The sequence below is a fragment of the Heterodontus francisci genome, chromosome 25 (assembly GCF_036365525.1).
Source record: "Heterodontus francisci isolate sHetFra1 chromosome 25, sHetFra1.hap1, whole genome shotgun sequence".
Classification (NCBI taxonomy): Eukaryota; Metazoa; Chordata; class Chondrichthyes; order Heterodontiformes; family Heterodontidae; genus Heterodontus; species Heterodontus francisci.
The window spans coordinates 67,173,670-67,196,126 of record NC_090395.1 but is presented as its reverse complement, the minus strand read 5'-3'; the positions used below and the strand labels follow the sequence as shown (position 1 = coordinate 67,196,126).

Here is a 22,457-nt window from a genome sequence, read left to right as displayed (position 1 = left end):
TCCTTGCCCATTTCTGCAACAATCCAGGTGTACAGCGCTGTTGTTATCACTGCCCTCTTGTATGGCTCAGAATCTTTGGGGTCCTGTACAGTCAACAAATTAAGCTTCTTGAACATTTCCGTCAATGCTGCCTTCACTCCGTCATGAATGTCGAATGGCAGGACGACATTACAAATACTGAAGTCTTTCGAAAAGTGAATTCACCCAGCATTAAGAGCATTCGCCTGCAACAACAGCTGCACTGGATATGGGAACGTGGTTCACACGGAAGACACCAGGATGCCAAAAGCAGTGCTGTCTGGAGAACTGTGCCTGGGGAAGCGGAATCGAGGTGCTCCGTCAAAACGTTTCAAGTACCAGCTGAAGAAACAACTCTCCTTGGCTGATATTGAGCGAAGGCTGTGGAAGAAGGAACATGCTGACAGGAACAGCTGGCTCTCAAAAATCAGGAATGCTACACGCAGGTTTCAGTCCCTAGAAGAGAAACGTTGAAAATGGAAGGGAGCTGCTTCTGCCCAGGCTTCCCCAGGGTAAGAATTCCTGCGCCCCAAATGTCCAAGAGCCTTCCGATCTAGAATTGGATGGTTCAACCACGCATAGAGCCGAATCTTCCCTTGATCTTCGTCTGCGAAGAGCTAGCCATCATCATCATCTGCAGAACGGTGAGGGATGGGGTAACCCTCCTGTGAGTCTGTGTTTGTTTAAACTTTTTATCTGAACTAATGTTACACACTGTTGCGATTAAGTGGAATTTACAAACAGCTGGAAATGGAATTCTACATCTTTTAACAGCAACAGGCTGAATCACAAGAGGTCTGTGCTGAATAACTTCAATCAGGTCACCAAGTGCAGAAGAGCAAAACCAAGCCCTCCCCCAGTCCCACTCCCACCCACCAATGTAAAACAATGTGGGGGTCCTCACTGTCAACCCGTCCCATGTAAAGCTGTGCAAGTGTCATTCTGCCCCCTCCACGCTACCACCCCAGCCTGACCCCCACATCAGGCTGGAATACTGTTGTCTTGAAATCAATCCACCAATTACTGTGAAGGTGGCCGAGTGATGATAATGAGAGCGTCCAGACTGAACAGGGATGGTGAACAGAGTTTGTAGCAACGCCGTTCTCTGACCCCTAGTGCGCGCTCTGTAACATCTTATTGAAAATGAAGACCACTCTGGGACATTTATCCACCTTTTAAAAATTGTTTTCCAGAATCTCTCTCGGTGAAGTGGAGGGGCCGTGTTTTCACTGTGTTAGGATGTGCAGGGCGTCCATGTCACTGGTTCACAAGTCTGTGGTTGGCTCAATATTACTGATTCAATGTCAACAACAACCTGCATTTAAATAGAACCTTTAATGTCAAAGAATGTTCCAAGGCGCTTCACAGGAGAGTTATAAAGGAAATTTGACATTGAGCCACAAAAGGAGATATTAGGGCAGATGACCAAAAGCTAGGTCAAAGAGGTAGGTTTTAAGGGGCATCTTAAAGGAGGAAATAGGGAAGTAGACAGGCGGAGAGGATTAGGCAGGGAATTCCGAAGGTTAGGCTGAAGGCACGGCCGCCAATGGTTGAGTGCTTAAGATGGGAATGTGCGAGGCCAGAGTTGGAGGAGCGCAGAGATATCGAAGGGTTGTATGTGTTGGAGGAGGTTTGACATAGGGAGGGGAGAGACCACAGTGGGGTTTGAAAACAAGCATGAGAATTTTAAAATTGAGGCATTGCTAGACTGGGAGCCAATGTGGGTCAATGAGCATGGGAGTGATGAGTGAACAGGCTTTGGTGTGGGCTCGGAGGCATTGGTTGCTTTTTCTCCTGGGCACTTGTCTCTCCTTCATCTTCTGAAGCCATTCCCTCCTTGACAACTGTTTCAGGACCCCTCTCTCCCAAGAGGCCATTGACGGGGAATGTTGGCAAGCTCTTCAACTGGGGGCTGAATTTAATACTGTCCTTAATCAGCATGCATTTCCAGGAGAGGATGCAGTTTAGTGGTCAGGGCTAGAAACTCCAATTGTTTCTCCGTCTCCCTAATCCCAGAAGTGTTGAGGAAATTGAGCGGCTGAGCAACAAACTCACTGAGTTGGAGTTGGGTGAGGTTTAATTCAGCGTTATAGCTGAATGAGTGGGCAGGTGACTCCCCTCACCCAGGACCCCCTCTTTCGCTGACTGTTAGGAAAAACACAATAACTGCTGACAATCAAGCTTCATCCAGATAACTTCAGTTACGTGGAGGCACTGGAGAAGCTGGGATTGTTTTCCTTACAGCAGAGAAAGTTAAGAGGAGATTTAGTTGAGCTGTTCTGAGAGTGCTAAATCAGCTGAAACTGTTTCCACTGGCAGGAGGGTCAGTAACCAGAAGAGACAGATTGAAAATAACCGGCAAAAAAGTATCAGAGGGGAGAGGAGAGATTTTTTTTTTTAACGCAGCGAGTTATGATCTGGAATGCACTGCCTGATAGGGTAGTGGAAGCAGATTCAGAGTAACTTGCAAAAGGGAAATGGATAAATACTTGAAAAGGAAAAATTTGCAGGCAGATGAGGAAAATGCAGGGGGATTAGGATGAATCGGATAACTCTTTCAAAGAGATGGCACCATGGGCTGAATGGCATCTTTCTGTGCTGTATGATGCTAAGAAAAATTAGAATCCAACCTGCACGCGCCCACTGAAGGCATGGGATGTGGTCTTTTTCTCACAATCATGTGCCCTAGAAGTTGTTTCAAATCCCCAGTTAATTAAGAGAGACCCTGTTCTGCCGAATTCAAGTTTCAATCCATGTCAGCATTTGACTGCCACCCAGTGGCCAGCTCGAGGAAATACAGTTTCAGTTCTCAGAACATAGATGAAAGAGCTTGCATGCATTTATCTAGGACCTTACCAAGGCCTTGGACAAACCTCAACACATTCCACATTCAATGCACTTTTTATTTTGCGTGCACTGCATAGGCAAACATGGCAGACCCTTTCCACATAGGAAGAGTTGAACTGTTGCTGGTGTCGTTGGCCAAGATGCCAGGCAAACTACTACCTACCTCTCTTCAAATGGAGCAATTAGCAAGCAAATGGGTCTTCGGTTTAATGTCTCATCTCAAAGGTTATGTCTCCGAGAATCCAGCTCAGGTTCTGGAGCAGAGCTTAAAACCACAACTTTTTTTGGTAACCAAGGTATTAAGGAATATGAGGCAAAAGTGGGTTTGTGGAGTCAGGTCACAAATCAGCTATGATCTCATTGAATGGCGGAACAGGCTCAAGGAGCTAAATAACCTCCTCCTGTTCCTCCGTACCATTCTGCTTCAGATGGGAGAGTCCTATCAGCTGAGAAACCTTTTTTATAATTCTTTCTTGAGATGTGGGTGTCGCTGGCAAGGCCAGCATTTGTTGCCCATCCCTAATTGCTCTTGACAACTGAGTAACTTGCTAGGTCATTTCAGAGGGCATTTAAGAGTCAAGCACATTGCTGTGGGTCTGGAGTCACATGTAGGCCAGACCAGGTAAGGACGGAAGATTTCTTTCCTTCAAGGACATTCGTGAACCAGATGGGTTTTTATGACAATTGGTAGTTTCATGGCCCCAATACTGAGACTAACTTTCAATTCTAGATTTTTATCAGCAGGTGGGGGCAGACAGTGGCATAGTTGTGATATCACTGAATTAGTAATCCTGAAGGCCAAGATACTGCCCTGGAGACATGGGTTCAAATCCCACTATGATAGTTGGTGGAATTTAAGTTAATAAATTTAATTTAATTAATTAATAAAAATATGGAATTGAAAGCTAGGTAGAATTTATTCTGAATTCTCTATTTGAAACTATCTTATACTGATGGCCTCTAGTTTTGCTCTTCTCCAGGACTTGAAATATTCTGTGTGTCCTCTATCAAAGCCTTGCATAATTTTAAAGACCTCTATTAGGTCACCACTCAGTCTTTTTTTTATTTTCTACAGTGTGTGCTTAAGTCCTGGGATGGTGCTTGATCATTTGTCCTTATAACTCAGGCAGAAAGCATACTATTGAGGCAAGCTGAAACATTGTCCCCAAGTGGTGCTCCCAGAGCCTAGCTTCATCTCTCTTTTTCCTCCCCCTAGGATCCTGTCATATTCCTCCCTCCAGTACCCCAATGTTGACTAGACTTGGGATCTTATTGTACAAGTTAAACAAGGAGAATGATCTCATTCAGTTGCAACAGGTTAAATGAGGTACATGATCTCATCCCCATATCCCTTAATTCTCTTAGTACCCAAAAATCTATTATTCTCTGTCTTGAATATACGCAATGACTGAACATCCACAGCTCTCTGGGGTAGAGAATTCCAAAGATTCACAACTGTCTAAGTGAAGAAATTTCTCCTCAACTTAGTTCTAAATGGCCGACCCCTTTTTCTGAGACTGTGGCCCCGTGTTCTAGATTCCCCAGCCAGGGGAAACATTTTCTCAGCATCTACCTTGTCAAGCCCCTGAAGAATGTTACATGTTTCAATTGGATCACTTCTCGTTCTTCTAAACTCCAGGGAATATAGGCCGAGTCTACTCAATCTCTCTTCATAGGACAATCCCCTCATCCCAGGAGCCAGTCTAGTGGACCTTCATTGCACTCTTTCTAAGGCAGATTAACCAAAAAGATGCAGGCATAGAGGCCCTCCCTGCCTGCCTGGGTGCGGATGCAGCCACAATCTGACCTGTAGAGGGATTTCTCCACACAGTGATGGCCTGGCTGCAGGGACCACTTATTATTCAAAGTTTCAAAAAGGTTGGTGAGAGGGCACCTCCATGTTGAAGCACCCTCTCAGTTACTTACCATCCATTGCAGGCCACTGCTCCACTCAAGCTGGAAGGCCTCTGATTGGCCTCCCAACTTTGAGAGCCCACCTATTGCACTTAATTAGACAGGGAACCTTTCTCCGTGCAGTTATGGGGACGCCTCTATGAAAATCCCAGTGAGTGACTGTTTCCACCCGGGGGCGGGTTCAGGACCCAGAAACAGACCTGACTCCTGTTTCCCACTCACCCGGGAGGGAAAACCTAGCTCATTGTTGCAGATGCTCCTGCCTTACCAAATATATCTCCTTTCACCTTGGATCTGTTAACTCCAATCATCTCTCCATAACTCTAAAACAGTGGGTCTTCCATTGGATTCGGTGATTTCAGGTTCTCTGACCCAATTGTCTCCTGTTCACCATGTATGCCTAGTCCCTCTGCACTTGCATTCCTCAGTAGGTTGGTTGTAGGCTTTTTTTTGGCAGAATTTTACGGGTCCCTGGGTGGCGGGCTGGGAGGTGGTGGAGGTGGCCAGTTAAATAGTGGGGAGATGCGTGGGACAGCTCCCTGACCCAGTCCCACATTTTCCTAGTAGCAGCCTGCGATGTGGATTGGCTGCCTGCTTTCAAGAGGCGGCAGCCGATTTTCATACTTAAAGGCCCAGTTAGGTTGCACCAGGGCCAGGATTGCTAAAAAAATAGCCCTGTGAACCGGCATCCTGGTTCCCCAGCTTCATCCCACCGTCCCCTCCTCCCGGACCATTTTTGCAGAGGCTGGATGGGTCGTGTGGGAGGGCTCGGTAATGCTCACTTAAGGCCAATTAAAAGAGGCCGACTGGAATTTTCTAGGTGGCCTCTATGTTCCTGCTGGTGGTGGGGCCAATTTAGATCCCTGGAGGAGGCCTCACAGTGGCAGACCGGGAGGGAGTAGGGGGGGTGTAGGGAGGGCTACCACTCCAACCAGGGTTAGAGGCCCTCCCTGCCTGCTGCCTGGGTGCTGCAGCATCTGCGGGCCGCCCTATAGAGAGGATCCCTCCCACTCCACAATTTGCGTACAGCAAGCTCCCACAAACTGCAATGTGTTGATGACCAGATAATCTGTATAAATCATGTCGGTTGAGGGATAAATATTGGTTGGGATACCAGAAGGAACTCCCCCGTTCTTTTCTGAAGCAACAGCACTGTGGAATTAGTTAAGGAAGGTGGACATAGTGGAGGATTGGGTGGTTGTTCACTGGCGTGTGTTAATGGAGCTGCTCCTGGCTGGTTTGGTTGGCTGGTAGCTTTGCACTGTGTTGAAACTGTGGAGTCAGTAGAAAGGCAGATGGAGTGCATCTTGAGGCCATTAATTGGGGGTCCTGAACTTCTGTCAGATTGCAACACACAGCTGTTTCAGAGAGCTTGCCTAATACAAAGCAAACAGACTTTAGGATAAGGGCCAATCACATAGTTTGTAACAGAGCTGGGTCGACAATATAAACAAACAAAAGTTAGAATAAAAGCTAGATAAAGAGGACCCACTGAAAACTTTGGATGTACACAGCAGGACTGTCAGTATCTGAAAAGTGAAAAGAAAGTTAATGTTTCTGGTGTAAGTTGTCTGTTTCTTTTGTTCCGATGCTGACTGACTTGCCTTGCATTTCTATTATTTTCCATACTTATTTAGAACGAAATCTAATTGAACTGTAAAATACTGGCAGGAACCCCACCTCATAATGATATTGGGTAACCGATTTGTTTAAAGTACTGGGACACTGTGTATCAGTCGAGCAGGGTTTACTGATTGTGGGCAAGGACTTTCTGTGTGTGTGCTTAAAAAAAACAAGGTTTCAAGAGAATCTCTTGAAAGTTCCTTTCAGTTGGATAAGCATCAAAAAGTACATGATATCAGCGTTGCCTTGAGTAACTGAAGCGTGAGGTAATCAAGGCAATCAAAATCTTTATTTATTGCTGTGAGATCCTTATCAACCACTGCCAGGAACACAGAATTACATTGAATTTATGTAGCAGGTCCTGTGTGAAAGCTTCTAACAATTGGTTCTTGGGATGAGGGTGTCGCTGATGAGGCTGGCATTTACTGCCCATTCCTCATTATCCTGAGAAGGTGGTGGTGCCGCTCCCTTTCAGCTCCTGCAATCCTTGTGCTTTTCCTTTCATGATGGTGTTTTGGCCAAGATTTTGACCCAGTAATGATGGAGGACCGGAGGTAAATGTCCAAGTCAGAATGACATCTGATTTGGAGGGAAACGTGTTCCTATGATATTACTGGACTTTGAGCTTTTATGTAATGACTACCTCTGCTTCGCATCTTGGACCTTGCTATGCCACCCAAAATGTTGGGCGGTACCAGGAGGCAAGTAAAGTGTTGGAACTCTTATGAGAAGTTTGACGTTCGTTTTGAATTACCCTCTGGTCATGTTTTACTAATGCTCAAGAACTGCTGGCTGTAATACTGCCTGGGCACATAGCCTAACATCATAAGATAGGTTTGCTAATTGTATATTAATTGAGTGTTTAATTGTATGAACTGGGGATTTACATGTGCTCCTATAAATAGGAACAAACTGAAACTGCAGTGGTGATGTTAGGAAGCCCATGTTTGTAACTCTCTGTATCTCTGTAAAGATTAAGCTCCAGATCTATCCTTCACTGCCTGGCTTCATGGAATGGAACAAGGTTGGTGAAGGAGGAAGGAAGGGAGAGAAAAATGAGGGGATCTATCCCATTCCATCTTTTGGAACCAACTTTCATGTCTCCCAGTATCACAAAGGTATCCACAGACAAGTTGACACTGTGGAATGCAGAAGGTTCCTCCCAAAAGTGTTTTCTTTTCAGGGCAGGACAGATAGAGGTGGAAATCCATGGCAGCCAACCAGAAAGAAGATGACACCAACGAACGAAAGAATACAAGAACTGGAAGGTTATGGTGGAACTGTTAAAACAATAGTTAGGCTACAGCTGCAGTATTGCGTGCAGTTCTGGTCACCGCACTATAGGAAAGATGTGATTGCACAAGAGAGGGTACAAAGGAAGATGTTGCCTAGACTGGATAATTTTTGTTATGAGGAAAGATATGGATAGGCTAGGATTGTTTTGTTTGGAACAGAGGAGGCTGAGGGGCGACCTCATTGAAGTGTATAAAATTACGAGGAGTCTGGGTAGAGTGGATGGGAAGGCCCTATTCCCCTTTGGTTGAGAGGTCCATAACCAGGGGTGCAGATTTAGGGTAAAAGGTAGGAGGTTTACAGGGGATTCAAGGTGAAATTATTTTACCCAGAGGGTGGTGGGGATCTGAAAGGGTGGTAAAGGTAGAAACCCCTCTAACATTTAAAAAGTATTTGGATATGCACTTTAAGTGCTGTAACCTACAAGGCTATGGACCAATAGCTGGGAAGTGGGATTGGACTGGATGGCTACTTGTCAGCTGGTATGAACATGATGGGCCAAATGGTCGCCTTCCATGCTGTAAATTTTATATGACTCTATGCAGATTGAGATAGATGAGTAAAGGGCTGAAGTGTGGAATACCAGGGTTGAAAACCATAGGAAGACCAAGCAAATTGAGAATAGACATTCGATGATACTAAACTTGAGACTGCAGTTTGTCTGGGGAATGGTAGACCGAAGAGACGAGGAGTTTCAGATCTGATATTCTGCAAAATAAACACAGTGAGATGCAACAAGCACAGTAGTATTAATGATACACATCACTGTGAGTTTTGTGCTAAAAAGAACTCTCAAGATTATTCTGGGATTTTAAGTTCCACCCCTCCTCCCAGCTCTGCTGCATTTATTTAGATTGTAAGTTTGAGACAGGGTTGTGTACTGATCCTTATTGTTGAGCCTACAAACTAAAAATAAAGCCCAGTGCCCTCAGATTAGAGAGATGTGGTCAGTTCCTGAAGACATCCGCCAGTTAATTATGAATTTTCTTCCTTTTGGTTTTGGTTCTGGGTGATACCCAGACCACCTGATTGCTGCCAATGCAGGCCAGGAAATCTCATGGTGGAATAAGCTGCAATTTTGGAGGTTTCTCTCTGGCTGCTATCTGTAATTTTAAAGGGCTCGCTGCACCATTAGAAGGGTCTGAGTGTGTGGACCCACACGTGGCTCTGATTACTGGTTCAACCAGTGCTGTATCTCTAAACTAAACTAAAACCAGAGGTCTTTTGTGAGCAGCATAATTTAAATTCAGCTCTTTTGTCATCCGTTCCAGTGAAGGAGGATGAAAAAAGGATGGATTTACGGTGAGGAACTGTTTGTGCTGACTTGGGATTTTGGTGCAAAATAACATGTTTATTCTCCTCCCCTTGTATCTGAAGACTGGGCCAAGCTTGTGTACAATTCCGCGGTGCTGGCAGTGTTCTGGTATTTTGCCCAAGTGGCCATTCCTCACTTGAGGGACGAGACAGCAAGTGTTGCCTGTCTTTTAAAAAAAAGGTCTTGCATTTATTTAGCACCTTTTATGACTACAGGACATCCCAAAGTACTTTACAGGCAATGAAGTACTTTGAAGTGTAGGAAATGCACGTATTGGCCAGGACGTTGAGGAGAGCCCCTCTGCTCTTTGATATAGTGCCATGGGATCTTTTCCATCCTTCTGAGAGGGCAGATGGGGCTTCAGAGACAGACCGGAAAAAGAGACAGAGGGAGAGAGAGGAGCACAGCAGGAGTGGAGCGAGAGAGGAGCACGGCGGGAGCGAAGGGAGAGAGAGAAGCACGGTGGGAGCAGAGAGAGAGAGAGAGAGAGAGAGGAGCACTTTGGGAGCAGAGAGAGAGGAGCACTTTGGGAGCAGAGAGAGAGGAGCACTTTGGGAGCAGAGAGAGAGGAGCACTTTGGGAGCAGAGAGAGAGGAGCACTTTGGGAGCAGAGAGAGAGGAGCACTTTGGGAGCAGAGAGAGAGGAGCACTTTGGGAGCAGAGAGAGAGGAGCACTTTGGGAGCAGAGAGAGAGGAGCACTTCGGGAGCAGAGAGAGAGAGAGAGAGAGGAACACTTTGGGAGCAGAGAGAGAGAGAGAGGAGCACGATTGGAGTGGCGAGAGAGAGAGGAGCATGGCAGGATCAGTAGGAGGAGAGCAGGGAAAAATGGAAAAGTGGCATCAAAGGAAAATAAAATAAATAATTGAATAAAATAATTAAGTACTTAAATAAAACACATTAATGATGGCAAGACAGGTGATGTATCATAGCTGCAGCATGTGGGAGTTCAGTAAGTGCTTGTAGCTCGAAGGGCTTCGGCTCAGAGTCATTGAACTGGAAGCTGAGCTGCAGACACTGCGACACATCAGGGAAGGGGAAAGTTACCTGGACATTTTGTACCAGGAGGCGGTCACACCCCTTAGGATAGGGTCTTCTGATTTGGTCAGTGGTCAGGGACAGGAGAGTGTGGCTGCAGCTGAGGCAGGTAAGGGGACCCAGAGGGCAGGAGTGAAGGAGCCTCAGCCTTTGCGATTGTCCAACAGGTTTGAGGTTCTTTTGCTTGTTTGGATGAGAGTGGGGGTTGCAGGGTGGATGAGCAACCTGACCATGGCACCATGGTACATGAAGCCACTCAAGTGGAGGGAGAAAAAAGGAATGTAGTGGTAGTCGGAGACAGTGTTTTCTGAGCAAAGAGCGAGAGCCCAGACGGCTGTGTTGCCTGCCTGGTGCCAGGGTTCGGGACATCTGCTCAGGGCTGGAGAGGAACTTACAGTGGAGGGGGAGGATCCAGTCGTTGTGGTCCATGTAGGTACCAACAACATAGGCAGGACAAGGGAAGAGGTTCTGCATAGTCAGTATGAGGAGATAGACACCAAATTAAGCAGCAGAACCTCAAAGGTAATAATCTCTGAATTATCACCTGAGCCACGTGCAAATTGGTATAGGGTAAATAAGATTAGAAAAATGAATGCTTGGCTCGAAGACTGGTGTGGTAGAAGTGGGTTCCGGTTCATGGGGCACTGCACCAGTACTGGGAAAAGTGGTGGCTGTACTGTTCGGACTGTCTACACCTGAACCGTGCTGGGGCCGGTGTTCTAGGGAGTCGCTTAACTAGGGAAGTAGAGACGGTTTTAAACTGAATAGTGGGGACAAGGGATCAAATTTGGGAAGATATGGTAAATCAAGGAGTAGAGACAAGGCAAGAGAGAAAGGTATTAATATGGGAAATGATAAACAGACTGTGACAGAAATGAACAGAGCGTACAAATCTAAGTAAATCAACAGATAAGGTTAGAGGTTACAAAAATAACAAAAGGACAAAACTAAAGGCTCTGTATCCGAATGCACGTAGCATTCGAAACAAAACAAAACAAAACAATGAACTGAGAGCGCAAATAGAAATAAATAAGTACGAGCTGATAGCCATTACAGTGATATGGCTGCAGGATGGCATAGATTGGGACCTGAATATTGAAGGGTACATGGGAAGGACAGGAAGCTAGGAAAAGGTGGAGGGGTAGCTCTGTTAATTAATGATGGTATTCGTGCAATAGAGAGAGATGACCTAAGTTCCGGAGACCAGGATGTAGAAGCAGTTTGGGTAGAGATGAGAAATCATAAAGGCAAGAAGTCACTTGTGCGAGTGGTGTACAGGCCACCTAACAGTAACCATACTGTAGGACAGGGTATAAAGGAAGAAATAATAGCAGCTTGTCAGAAGGGTACAGTGATAATTATAAGGGATTTTAACCTACGTATAGACTGGAAAAATCAGATGGGCAGAGGTAGCCTAGATGAGGAGTACATAGAATGTTTTTGAAATAATTTCTTGGAACAATACATTCTGGAGCCAACCAGAGAGCAGGCTATACGAGACCTGTTATTGCGCAACGAGATTAATTAATGAATAAGGATTAATTAATGAACTCATAGTTAAGGCACCCCTAGGTAGCAGCAATCATAATATGATTGAATTTTACATTCAATTTGAGGGAGAGAAGAGTGGATCCAAGACTAATATTTCAAACCTAAATAAGGGCAATAATGAGGGCATGAAAGCAGAGCTAGCTAAAGTGAACTGGAAAATCAGGTTAAGGGATAGGTCAATAGAGATGCAGTGGCAGACATTTAAGGGCTATTTCAGAATACACGGAATAGATACATTTCAACGACAAAGAAAATTTCCAAGGGTGGAACCTGCCATCGGTGGTTAACTAAAACAGTTAAAGATAGTATCAAACTTAAAGAAAAAGCCTATAATTGCGCAAAGATGGGAGGCAGGTCAGAAGCTTGGACAGAATATAAAAAACAGCAAAGAATGACTAAAAGATTGATAAGGAAGGTGAAATTAAAGTACAAGAGAAAGCTAGCTAGAAATATAAAGACAGTAAGAGTTTCTAGAGATATTTAAAAAAGAAGAGTTAACAAAGTCAGCGTTAGTCCTATAGAAAGTGAGTCTGGGGAATTAATAATGGATAATAAGGAGATGGCAGATGAATTGAACAGATATTTTGCATCGGTCTTCACTATTGAGGATACAAATAACATCCCAGTATTAGTTGTAAATCAGGAAGGAAGGGAGGGAGGAACTCAAGAAAATTACAATCACCAGGTAAGTGGTACTGAACAAATTGTTGGAGCTGCGGCTGACAAGATGGACTTCATCCTAGGGTCTTAAAAGATGTGGCTAGTGAGATAGTTGATGTGTTAGTTTTAATTTTCCAAAATTCCCTAGATTCGGGGAAGATTCTGTTAGATTGGAAAATAGCCAATGTAACTCCTTTATTCAAAAAGGGAGGGAGGCGGAAAGCAGGAAACTACAGGCCAGTTAGTTTAACATCTGTCTTAGGGAAAATGTTGGAAGCTAATATTAAAGATGTTATAGCAGGGCATTTAGAAAAATTCAAGGTAATCAGGCAGAGTCAACATGGTTTTGTGAAAAGGAAATCACATTTAACCAATTTATTGGAGTTCTTTAAGGGAGTTACATGTGCTGTAGATAAAGGGGAACTGGTGGATGTATTGTACTTAGATTTCCAGAAGGCATTTGATAAGGTACCACATCAAAGGTTATTGCAGAAAATAAAAGCTCATGGTGTAGGGGGTAACATATTGGCATGGATAGAAGATTGGCTAGCCAGCAGGAAACAGAGAGTAGGCATAAATGGGTCATTTTCTGGTTGGCAAGATGTAACAAGTGGTGTGCCACAGGGATCTGTGCTGGGGCCTCAAACATTTTACAATTTATATAAATGACTTAGATGAAGGGACCGAAGGTATGGTTGCTAAATTTGCTGATGACACAAAGATAGGTAGGAAAGTAACTTGTGAGGAGGACATAAGGGATATTGATAAGTTAAGTGAGTGGGCAAAGACCTGGCAACGGGAGTATAATGTGGGAAAGTGTGAAATTGTCCACTTTGGCAGGAAAAATAAAAAAGAAGAATATTATCTAAATGGTGAGAGATTACAGAGCTCTGAGAAATCTGGGTGTCCTAGTACATGAATCGCAAAAGGTTAGTATGCAGGTACAGCAAGTAGTTAGGAAAGCTAATAGAATGTTATCGTTTATCGTGAAGGGAATTGAATGCAAAAGTCAGGAGGTTATGCTTCAGCTATACAGGGCATTGGTGAGACCACATCTGGAGTACTGTGTTCAGTACTGGTCTCCTTGTTTAAGGAAGGATGTAAATGCGTTGGAAGCAGCACAGAGAAGGTTTACTAGACTAATACCTGGAATGGGCGGGTTGTCTTATGAGGAAAGATTGGACAGGCTAGGAATTTAGAAGAATAGGTGGCGACTTGATTGAAAAATGTAAGATCCTGAGGGGTCTTGACAGGGTGGATTTGGAAAGGATGTTTCCCCTTTTGGGAGAATCTTGAACTAAGGATCACTTTTTAAAAATAAGGGGTCACCCATTTAAGACCGAGATGAGGAGAAATTTTTTCTCTGAGGGTCATGAGTCTTTGGAATTCTCTTCCTCAAAAGGCGGTGGAAGCAGAGTCTTTAAATATTTTTAAGGCAGAGATCGATAGATTCTTGATAAGCAAGGGGGTGGAAGGTTATCGGGGGTAGGTGGAAATGTGGAGTAATCAGTTCAGCCATGAACTCATTGACTGCAGAGTAGGCTTGAAGGGCCGAGTGGCCTACTCCTGCTCCTAATTGATATTTTCATATGTTCAGTTTAACCTCTCATCTGAAAGATGGCACCTCCAACAATGCAGCACTCCCTCACTACTGCACTGGAGTGTCAGACTTGATTTTTGTGTTCAATTCCTGAAGTGAGATTTAAATCCACAACCTTATGACTCAGAGGGAAGAGTGCTCACAACTGAGCCACTAAAAAGCATCGTTTTACAGTGACGAACTTGTAGTAGTCTCATGGGGATTGCTGAAACCTCCACCAACACCCTGGGAGTTACCATTGAACAGAAACTTAACTGGACCAGTTATGTATATACTGTGGCTGCAAGAGAAGGTCTGAGGCTGGCGAGTAACTCACCTCTGAATCCCAAATGCCTATCCACCATCTACAAGGCACAAGTCAGGAGTGTGATGGAATACTCTCCACTTTCCTGGATGAATGCAGCTGACAAAACTCAAGAAACTCAACACCATCCAGGACAAAGCAGCCCACTTGATCGGCACCCCATCCACCACTTCAAGCGTTCACTCTCTCCACCACTGGCGTACAGTGGCAGCAGTGTGTACCATCTACAAAGATGCACTTTAGCAACTCGCCAAGGCTCCTTCGATAGCACCTTCCAAACCCGCGACCTCTACCACCTGGAAGGTCAAGGGCAGCAGATGTATGGGAACACCACCGAATGCAAGTTTTCCTCCAAGTCACACATCATCCTCACTTGGACGTATATTGCCGTTCCTTCACTGTAGCTGGGTCAAAAAGTTGGAACTCACTCCTTAACAGCACTGTTGGTGTACCGACACCAGATGAACTGCAGTGGTTCAAGAGGGCGGCTCACTGCCACCTTCTCAAAGGCAATTAGGGATAGGCAATAAATGCTGGCCTTGTCAGTGATGCTCACAGCCCATGAATGAATGAAGTTAAAAACTATTCCATGAAAGGATTGGGAGGACATTGCAGTAACATTTAGACCACGCACCAAATACACACATGCTACACACCAGATAAAGGCACACAAACATGTGGCACCCCAGCTATGATCAGCTAAAGCAGCACAGCCAATCAGGCCTGGGATCTCCTGGAATTTATAATTGAGCTACACATTCTCTTGTCGCCAATGTCATTTACCTCATTATTTTCTTCATGTTCTTCCTGGCTCCTACCCCCTGCCAGCCGTCCCCCTCCCTCCGTCCATGAGAAGGACAGGATCCTCCTGGTGGCTGAGCTGCTAAGAAGCCCACACAGTGAGCCATATGGAGCAGAAGGATCCCAGGTTTGAGCCCTGGTTCTTGTCTGGTCTCAGTTGGGCTGGTGGTAAGGGCGCTGAAGTTGGTCTCAACACCTTTGACCAAAGAATTGGTCCAGTGTTTGTTGATATCTGGTGAAGGGCCATGCATGTGGACATCGGGCGAGGACAGACTTGGTTGTGAAGTCACCACAGTTGAATAGCTTGCTGAACTCACTTTCTCTAGAAGAATGGTTTCTTGCATGAGGTGCCGGAGAACAAATCAAGCAGGAGAATAACTCCTATCCACAAACAGCCAGAACTTTCCACTGGGCCTCTGCCAATCTGTACCCTAAGCTGATGATACTTTCACAGTCTGAGGAAGGGCCCAAGTGAGGAAGATGAGTAGCATAGCAACAACTTAACTCCATAGATTAACCTTCCTGAGACAATTACACTGGAAAACCCTTCATGGTAAAGTGGGTAAAAGGCAAACTCAAGGCAACAGTTAGACCCAGCGCCACCTTCAACTGAAGTCCATTAATACTACCTGCACCCCACATACACAGCTCCTGAGAATGTGTTACCCCACAGGGGAAAACGGTACTTAAAACAGGAATGAGGGCGCAATTTTAAAATAAATTTGTTCTTGGGGTGTGGTTTTGCTAGTAAGGATGCCATTTCTTGCCCATCCCTAGTTTCACTTGAGTAGGTGGAGATGAACCTTCTGTTGCTAAGCCACATCGGAGGGCAATTAAAATCCAACCACGCGGATATGGGACTGGAGTCACATCTGGGCCAGACCAGGTAAGACAGCAAATTTCCTGAGAGCAATTGTGAGCACGAAACAGGGTAGTGAAGTGAGAGGCCTCTTGCCCCCCAAACAATACCTTCCAAGCTTCTCCCAAACATTGACTTTTCCCTGCTGTGACCTCTGTGGTTTTACTCTAAACCAAGATTCTTGAGTTAAAACTCCCTCCATCTACTCTTGATGTTACCATCAGGCCCCTTTGAGCTCGTCCCTATCCTTCAGCTGATTTCTTGCCCATGCCCAAACTATCTCCCTTCCCCCATGTCCCCACACCTGGTTTGGTGTCATATTTTGTTCTATAATGCTCCTGTGAATGCAGAAACAAAAACAGAAGGCTGTAGTCAATTCAGGAAACTTTTTGTTCTGGTGCGGTTTTGTATTGCTAGCCTTGTAATGACCCTACTTAATCCTATAATATCCTGTGAAGATGGCTAAATATTTATCTTTCAAAATCAGCCCCAAGCGCTGACTTGTCACTTCTCATTTAGTATAATGAAATTTCCATGTTATTTTGGAAAGACTGGGTTCCAACCGAGGACCACCTCTCTCGAATGATCCCATCAGGGCTCTGAGCAGGCTTTGTAGTCAGCACCATTGCTATAGGTGCGAGATTGAAATTTGATGAGCGAGTGCTGTTGGCTTGGAGTAGACTTACAACAATTCAGAAAGAATGCCAACTCTTGACTGACATTTTGAGGCTGCTTTGATCTTTCCAATTTCTGTTCGTACCAGAATATTCAATTGATGAGTGATTTCTGGCCATGTGCTGTCTTATATAAACAAAACCATTCTGTGTCAAAAGAAAGAACTTGCATTTATAGAGCACTTTTCATGACGTCAGGTCATCGCAAAGCGCTTTACAGCCAATGAAGTACTTTTGAAGTGTAGTCACTGTTGTAATGTAGGAAATGTGGTAGTCGGTTTGTGCACAGCCAACTCCCACTAACAGTGACCAGATAATCTGTTTTTTAGTAATATTGATTGAGGGATAAATATTGACTAGGACACCAAGGACACTTTCCCACTCCTCTTCAAAATACACACCTCGTACGTCCACCTGAGAGGGCAGGTGGGACACTTGGTTTAATGTCTCATTTGAAAGTTGTTGGTGTACTGTGGTTTAAGTTGCCTCCAATAACCTTTCTAGCTCTGCTTAAATACTCACCAGTGAAGCGTGCTCAAGAGCCCCACTAATAACTTCGCTGTCCAATGTTAAACTAAGGGCATCAGCAGCTCCCAATATTTCTGTTCCATTCAGAGAAAGGAATATAGCATAAATCCCAAGGCTAGAGAGGGTACGGAATAAGCAAGTAAAGATGGGAGGGGAAAGGTTGGGAATATATTGATGCCATTTGGTCGATCCATGTGACCAGCGTAGATAAGATGCCCTGATCAATGGTTATGGGCACCCCCAGTGGATAAGTGAGTTTAGCCAGATAGGATAGCTGACACACAGCAACAACAACTTGCATTTATATCGCACCTTCAATGCAGTGAAGCATCCCAATGCGTTTCATAGGAACGTCATCACACTAAACTTAGCAGCAAACCACATTAGGAGATATTGTGATGAGTGACTAAAAGCTTGGTTAAAGAGATAGGTTAGAAGGCAGGTCTCAACGGAGGAAAGAGAGATGCGGAGAAGTTTAGGGAGGAAATTCCAGAGCTTAGGGTCGAGGCAGCTCAAGGTACGGCCACCAATTGTGGGGTGAAGGAAGTTGGGTGGGTGGTGGAATTGCACAAGGGATCAGAATTGGGGGATTGCAGACGGAGGCCTTGGTTTAATGTCTGATTCAAAAGACGGCACCTCAGACAGTGCAGCACTCCTTTAGTACTGAAGTGTTGGCTGAGATAATGTGCTTCGGTCCGTAGAGTGGCTTGAACACACAACAATCTGAATCAGAAGTGAATGTACTGCTGACTTGAGACTTGGAGAGGAGGAAAAAAATGAGCCCGAAACAAGAAACAGCTGTCTTTATGGTTTGGGTGAGTGGTGACACCTCAGGTACATGGTTTGTGAGTGAAAAATTCCACACCCAGAATTTGTGCAACACTGACAGCCCTGGGTGGAATGTTTTGACATTTTAGTATCGTTGCCACTCTCAGCTTCAGTCTCTCGCTCTGATGAGACATGCTTTAGCTATTTGAAGTAAAGAATTCAAACCAACAGATGTTTCTCATAAGCAATCTGTTACAACACGGTTGTTTTTCTTTCTGTGACGAAGGGCAGAGTCATTGTCTGAGTGATCCTGTTATGCTAGGGGAAGGCTCGGCAGATTGTACCGTCCTCCTAACCCTCCCCTCTGTTGATGTGCAACACACTTTGTGCAGCTGTCTTAATTTCTCATAACCACAAGACAGAGACGAGCTGTGGTGAGTACAAACCCAAAGGTGCTGAAGGTTTCTGGCAGTTCTGCAGCCTCAGTATCTCTTGCTTGCCTCTCTGGTGTTGATAACTGCCATATCCTCCTTGAGGACCCACAGAGTCCCAATTATACCAACTGGGGGACAAATGGAGCTGGAACCAGGAGTTTAATTGGACAGATGGACAATCGGTGTGAGGTTGGCTGACTGAGTGTGACACACAATCTGCCGCTGTTAGTGCTATCTATTCCTCCATCCTTTTACCAGTCACATATTTAAACGTATTTATAAATCATACTGGGCGTGCAGGGAGATATGATACTGCGTTTACAACAGGAATAAGTTACTCAGAAAGCTTTTGTGCAAGCAGTGATTTGTTACAGGTAAGGAATGAATGTTTCGAACCTGCACTTCCTCTGAGTCAGAAGATTGTGGGTTTAAGTCCCGCTCCAGAGAGACTTCAGCACAAAATCCAGACTGGTGTACCAAGTGCAGTAAGTGCTGAGGGAGTGCTACCAGAGGCGCAGTCTTTCGGAGGAGACCTTAAACCAAAGCCTCCGTCTAGCTGCTCCAGTGGGCATAAAAGATCCTGTGACACTGTTTTGAAGAAGTAAAGGGGAATTTTCCCCAGCGTCCTGGACAATGTCTATCCCTCAACCAACACCTAAAGACAGGTTATCTGGTCATTATCACATTGTTGTTTATGGGAGCTTGCTGTGCACAAATGGGCTGCCACGGTTTCTATATTACAACAGTGATCACACTTCAACTATGAATTAAAATAGGTTGTAAAACACTTTGGGACACCCTGAGGTCATAAAAGGCACTATATTAATGTAAGTCTTTTTCTTTTTATGAGGGATTTCATATCTTCAAGTTTTAAATCTGCTCTGTATTGATTAATCATGTTGATTTGTATTAAGGTCGAGTGCATACTAATTACAATTCATACAGTGCACTGTAGTTAAAAGGGAACAACTCATTCATGCCTGGTGTTGTATACCCCTTGATAGATTGACTTCGGTCCCTTGATGTGTGCACGGGTTGCTGATGATAGCCTACAAACCTTGAACCTGCTGGGTTTCTATCTGAAGTTAACCTGGATCCATTTGCTGGAGTTGCCCATTGCAGCATGTCCTTGGGCTACTCCCACTGAGGGAGCTCCGTGGGATCTCTTTCCCTGCATTGTATTTCTCTCCAGTTTGTAACATGGTCCCATTTGATCAGAGCTTGAGACTGTGTATTTTGCGAGGCTTCAGTGCCCATGTGTTGTAACAGAAAAAAAGAGCTGAGAATTCCAACTGGTGAGGCTGAGGTATAAATCTCACAGTTGCAAACTGTGGCTTGATTGTTAGGAATGGTTAAACTGTGTTTGGAATTAAATTCTGTGACTGATCTGGCCCAAACTGAGGAAAGACCCCAAGGGACAGTACTGTAATGATGGATGGGAGATGTCTGAACTGTGAGACGATCTAACAGAAACGTTCAAGGGCTTGACACAAGAGCTCAAGAACACAAGAAATAGAAGCAAAAGTAGACCATATGGCCCATCGAGCCTGCTCCACCATTCAATACGATTATAGCTGATCTTGGGCTTAAATTCCACTTTCCTGCCCACTCCCCATAAAATCTATCTATCCCAGCCTTGACGGGGTAGATGCTGAGAGGCTGTTTCCCCTGTTGAGAACTAGGGGTCACAGTCTCGGGATAAGGCCTTGATCGTTTAGGACTGAGATGGGGAGAAATTTCTTCAGAGGATTGTGAATCTTTGGAATTTTTAACCCAAGAGGGCTGTGGGTGCTCAATCGTTGAGTAGAGTCAAGAATGAGATTGATGGATTTTTCAACATTAAGGGAATCAAGGAAAATGGGGATAAAATGGGAAAGTGGATTTGAGGTAAAAGATTAGCCATGATCTTATTGACTGGTTAGAGAAACTTGAGAGGGCGTATGACCTATTCCTATTGCTATTTCTTATGTTCTTATGGGACCTGGGATCTTTTTGATGCCTTTTTGAATCCTACTGTTGAACGTTAGGGTCCCATTCTGTGATGTGATATGCCATACAGCCATATACATATTAATTATGTTGGAGGTAGTCTCCCTCCTGGGTCAATTCAGTTGGATATAAATAATTCCATCTATTTGAAGAAGAGTAACATCTTTGGCCAACATTTGTCCCTCAACCAGTGCCACCAAAACAGACTCAATCATCTCACTGCTGTTATTGGGATCTTGCTGTGCAGAGCTTGGCTGCCTTTTTGTTTACAAAGCAGCAGTCACTGCGTCACCAAAGTAAGTTAGTTGTAAAGCACTTTGGGGTCTCCTGAAGATGTGATGAGGTCTTATATGAATGTAAATTCCTTCTCTTCGGTGGCTAAGTGACCTGCCTACTACAGAACCACGCAGACCGGAAGGTCCCATGTTCAATCCTCATTCTGTGCTAAATTAACAGCTAGGACGAAGTAGTTGACCTCGGTGACAATGAGCTGAAAAGAGGTTTAAAAAGATGGTCAGGGTTACTACTGCTGTTTGTTGTCAGAAATTCTGCATGTGCGGTGATGGGATCGGCTGAGGTCTTATATAGACTGTCACCACTCACTGGGCTAACCTGTGAAAATGGTCAGTTGGATGAGGTGGGCTGCTGGAGGCCTTGGTACTATAACACAACATGAGTCAGGCTCTTAAGTAGGGTCGAAAATGGGAATAGTGGAATGAACAGTCCTAATCAGGAATCTTGCCTATGAGGATTTAAAACTATTGTGAAGAGTTTTGAATCCTTCTCTTCACACTGAGGGATCCCATTGTATCATGAACGATGACCCTGCTGTTAAGGAAGTTCAGGGGATTCCATGATCACCCGTCCCATTTGTCCAGCTCCAGCGGTGTCATTTCAATTCTGCAGAGATTGTAAAGTTTGATGATGATGCAAGAGATGCACCAGTGACATTCCCATTTCCCACATTGTATCTATATATGGGCTCAATTAAACTGAGGGCCATTCTATTTTCCTTTGGGAATTCCTGTTCTCTGGGAACTGGACTAAATTGCAGAAATCAATCTTTACATTAGACCCTTGAAGAGAGACGAAACTAGCAAAAGTGATTGTTCAAAGCGAGCTGCTCATAGAGACTGATGTACATTATGAAAAGAGTGTGTTTTGACATGCTTTCAAAGTGACTTAAAATAATTTTTGCGGCTTACTACTTACGGATGAAACTATTAAAGCATGTGGAAGAAGATCAGTGCAGGGAAAGAACATTGATGTGGTTCATTGATAATTATACATGTCTAAACGTGTGCATGTGCTTGCATATAATGTGGGTATCTATCCTAGTTAGAGATAGATAAACGTAATATTTAGTCTGCATATAGCAAACACTTATTGTGAAGCATTTTTATTATATTTGTGTCATAACTCCACTATTATAACTAGCATATTTTCTGACTCACTCTGAACAACACCATGAGAGCTGTACATTTTTATATCTTTAACTATACATCTATATCTATGTATCTATTATTTATAAACATGTGTCATTGGCATCCTTCCATCTATATGAGATGATGGGCATGCAGCAAATCCATTGGCGATAGGATAATTTCACATGGTGAACTTTTGCTGATGGCTGACGAGACCAATGTATGAGAGGCTGTTTCTGCCACAAGTGCTGCACATGAGGTGGTTATCAGGTGTTGTCGTGGGGTGCTGTTTCCAGCGTGTGTATATCTAGATAGTATATATATTCCGTTATGACCAGGTGAGAAAGGTGTCTAGGGGTCTTTCTCAGCCTTTACCTGGTCTTATTGTAACAGGGTTACAAAACACACTGTGTTTTGAGCTCCCCCTTGGTGAATCCTTGTTCACTGCTTTACAATTATAAGGCAAAGAAATGAGCACAAACAGGCCTTCTTTGGTTTATGGAAGAAAAGTGAAATTTATTAAAACTTAAACTCTAATTTGGTTAACACCTACAGATACACGCCACGCCCTGTGCTAGCATGCATACGCGATATGCACATGCAAATAGAGACAGAAAAGAGCAGAAGAAATAAAGTAGAGAGGCTTGAGGCAATATCAGAAGAGTTTTTTGTTACTGTACTTCGAGCTCACTGTAGTCCTTTTGTAGGTAGTTCTTGCTTGTAGATAATTCTTGCTTTTCGTTGGGGCCCAGTATTCTTCTTAAACCTTGTTCACTGTAGCAGACTTTTCTCTCTCGGGGTTCCTGTGTCTTCAATGGA

The 22,457-nt window shown here is 44.3% G+C and overlaps 1 protein-coding gene across 7 annotated transcripts in view; it reads left to right on the top strand.

Moving 5' to 3' along the window:
- plekha6 (pleckstrin homology domain containing, family A member 6) overlaps window positions 1-22,457 on the top strand; it is a 307,598-nt gene that overhangs the window by 136,991 nt on the left and 148,150 nt on the right. Inside the window, exon 1 of one of the 7 annotated variants that reach the window (XM_068057425.1) lies at window positions 6,267-6,341. The exons of the other annotated variants lie outside the window; for them this stretch is intronic. Coding sequence (XP_067913526.1) covers window positions 6,331-6,341 — 11 coding nt within the window. The 5' untranslated portion in view covers window positions 6,267-6,330. Of the gene's footprint in view, window positions 1-6,266; window positions 6,342-22,457 lie in introns of those variants that run through there. 7 annotated transcript variants of the gene reach the window in all.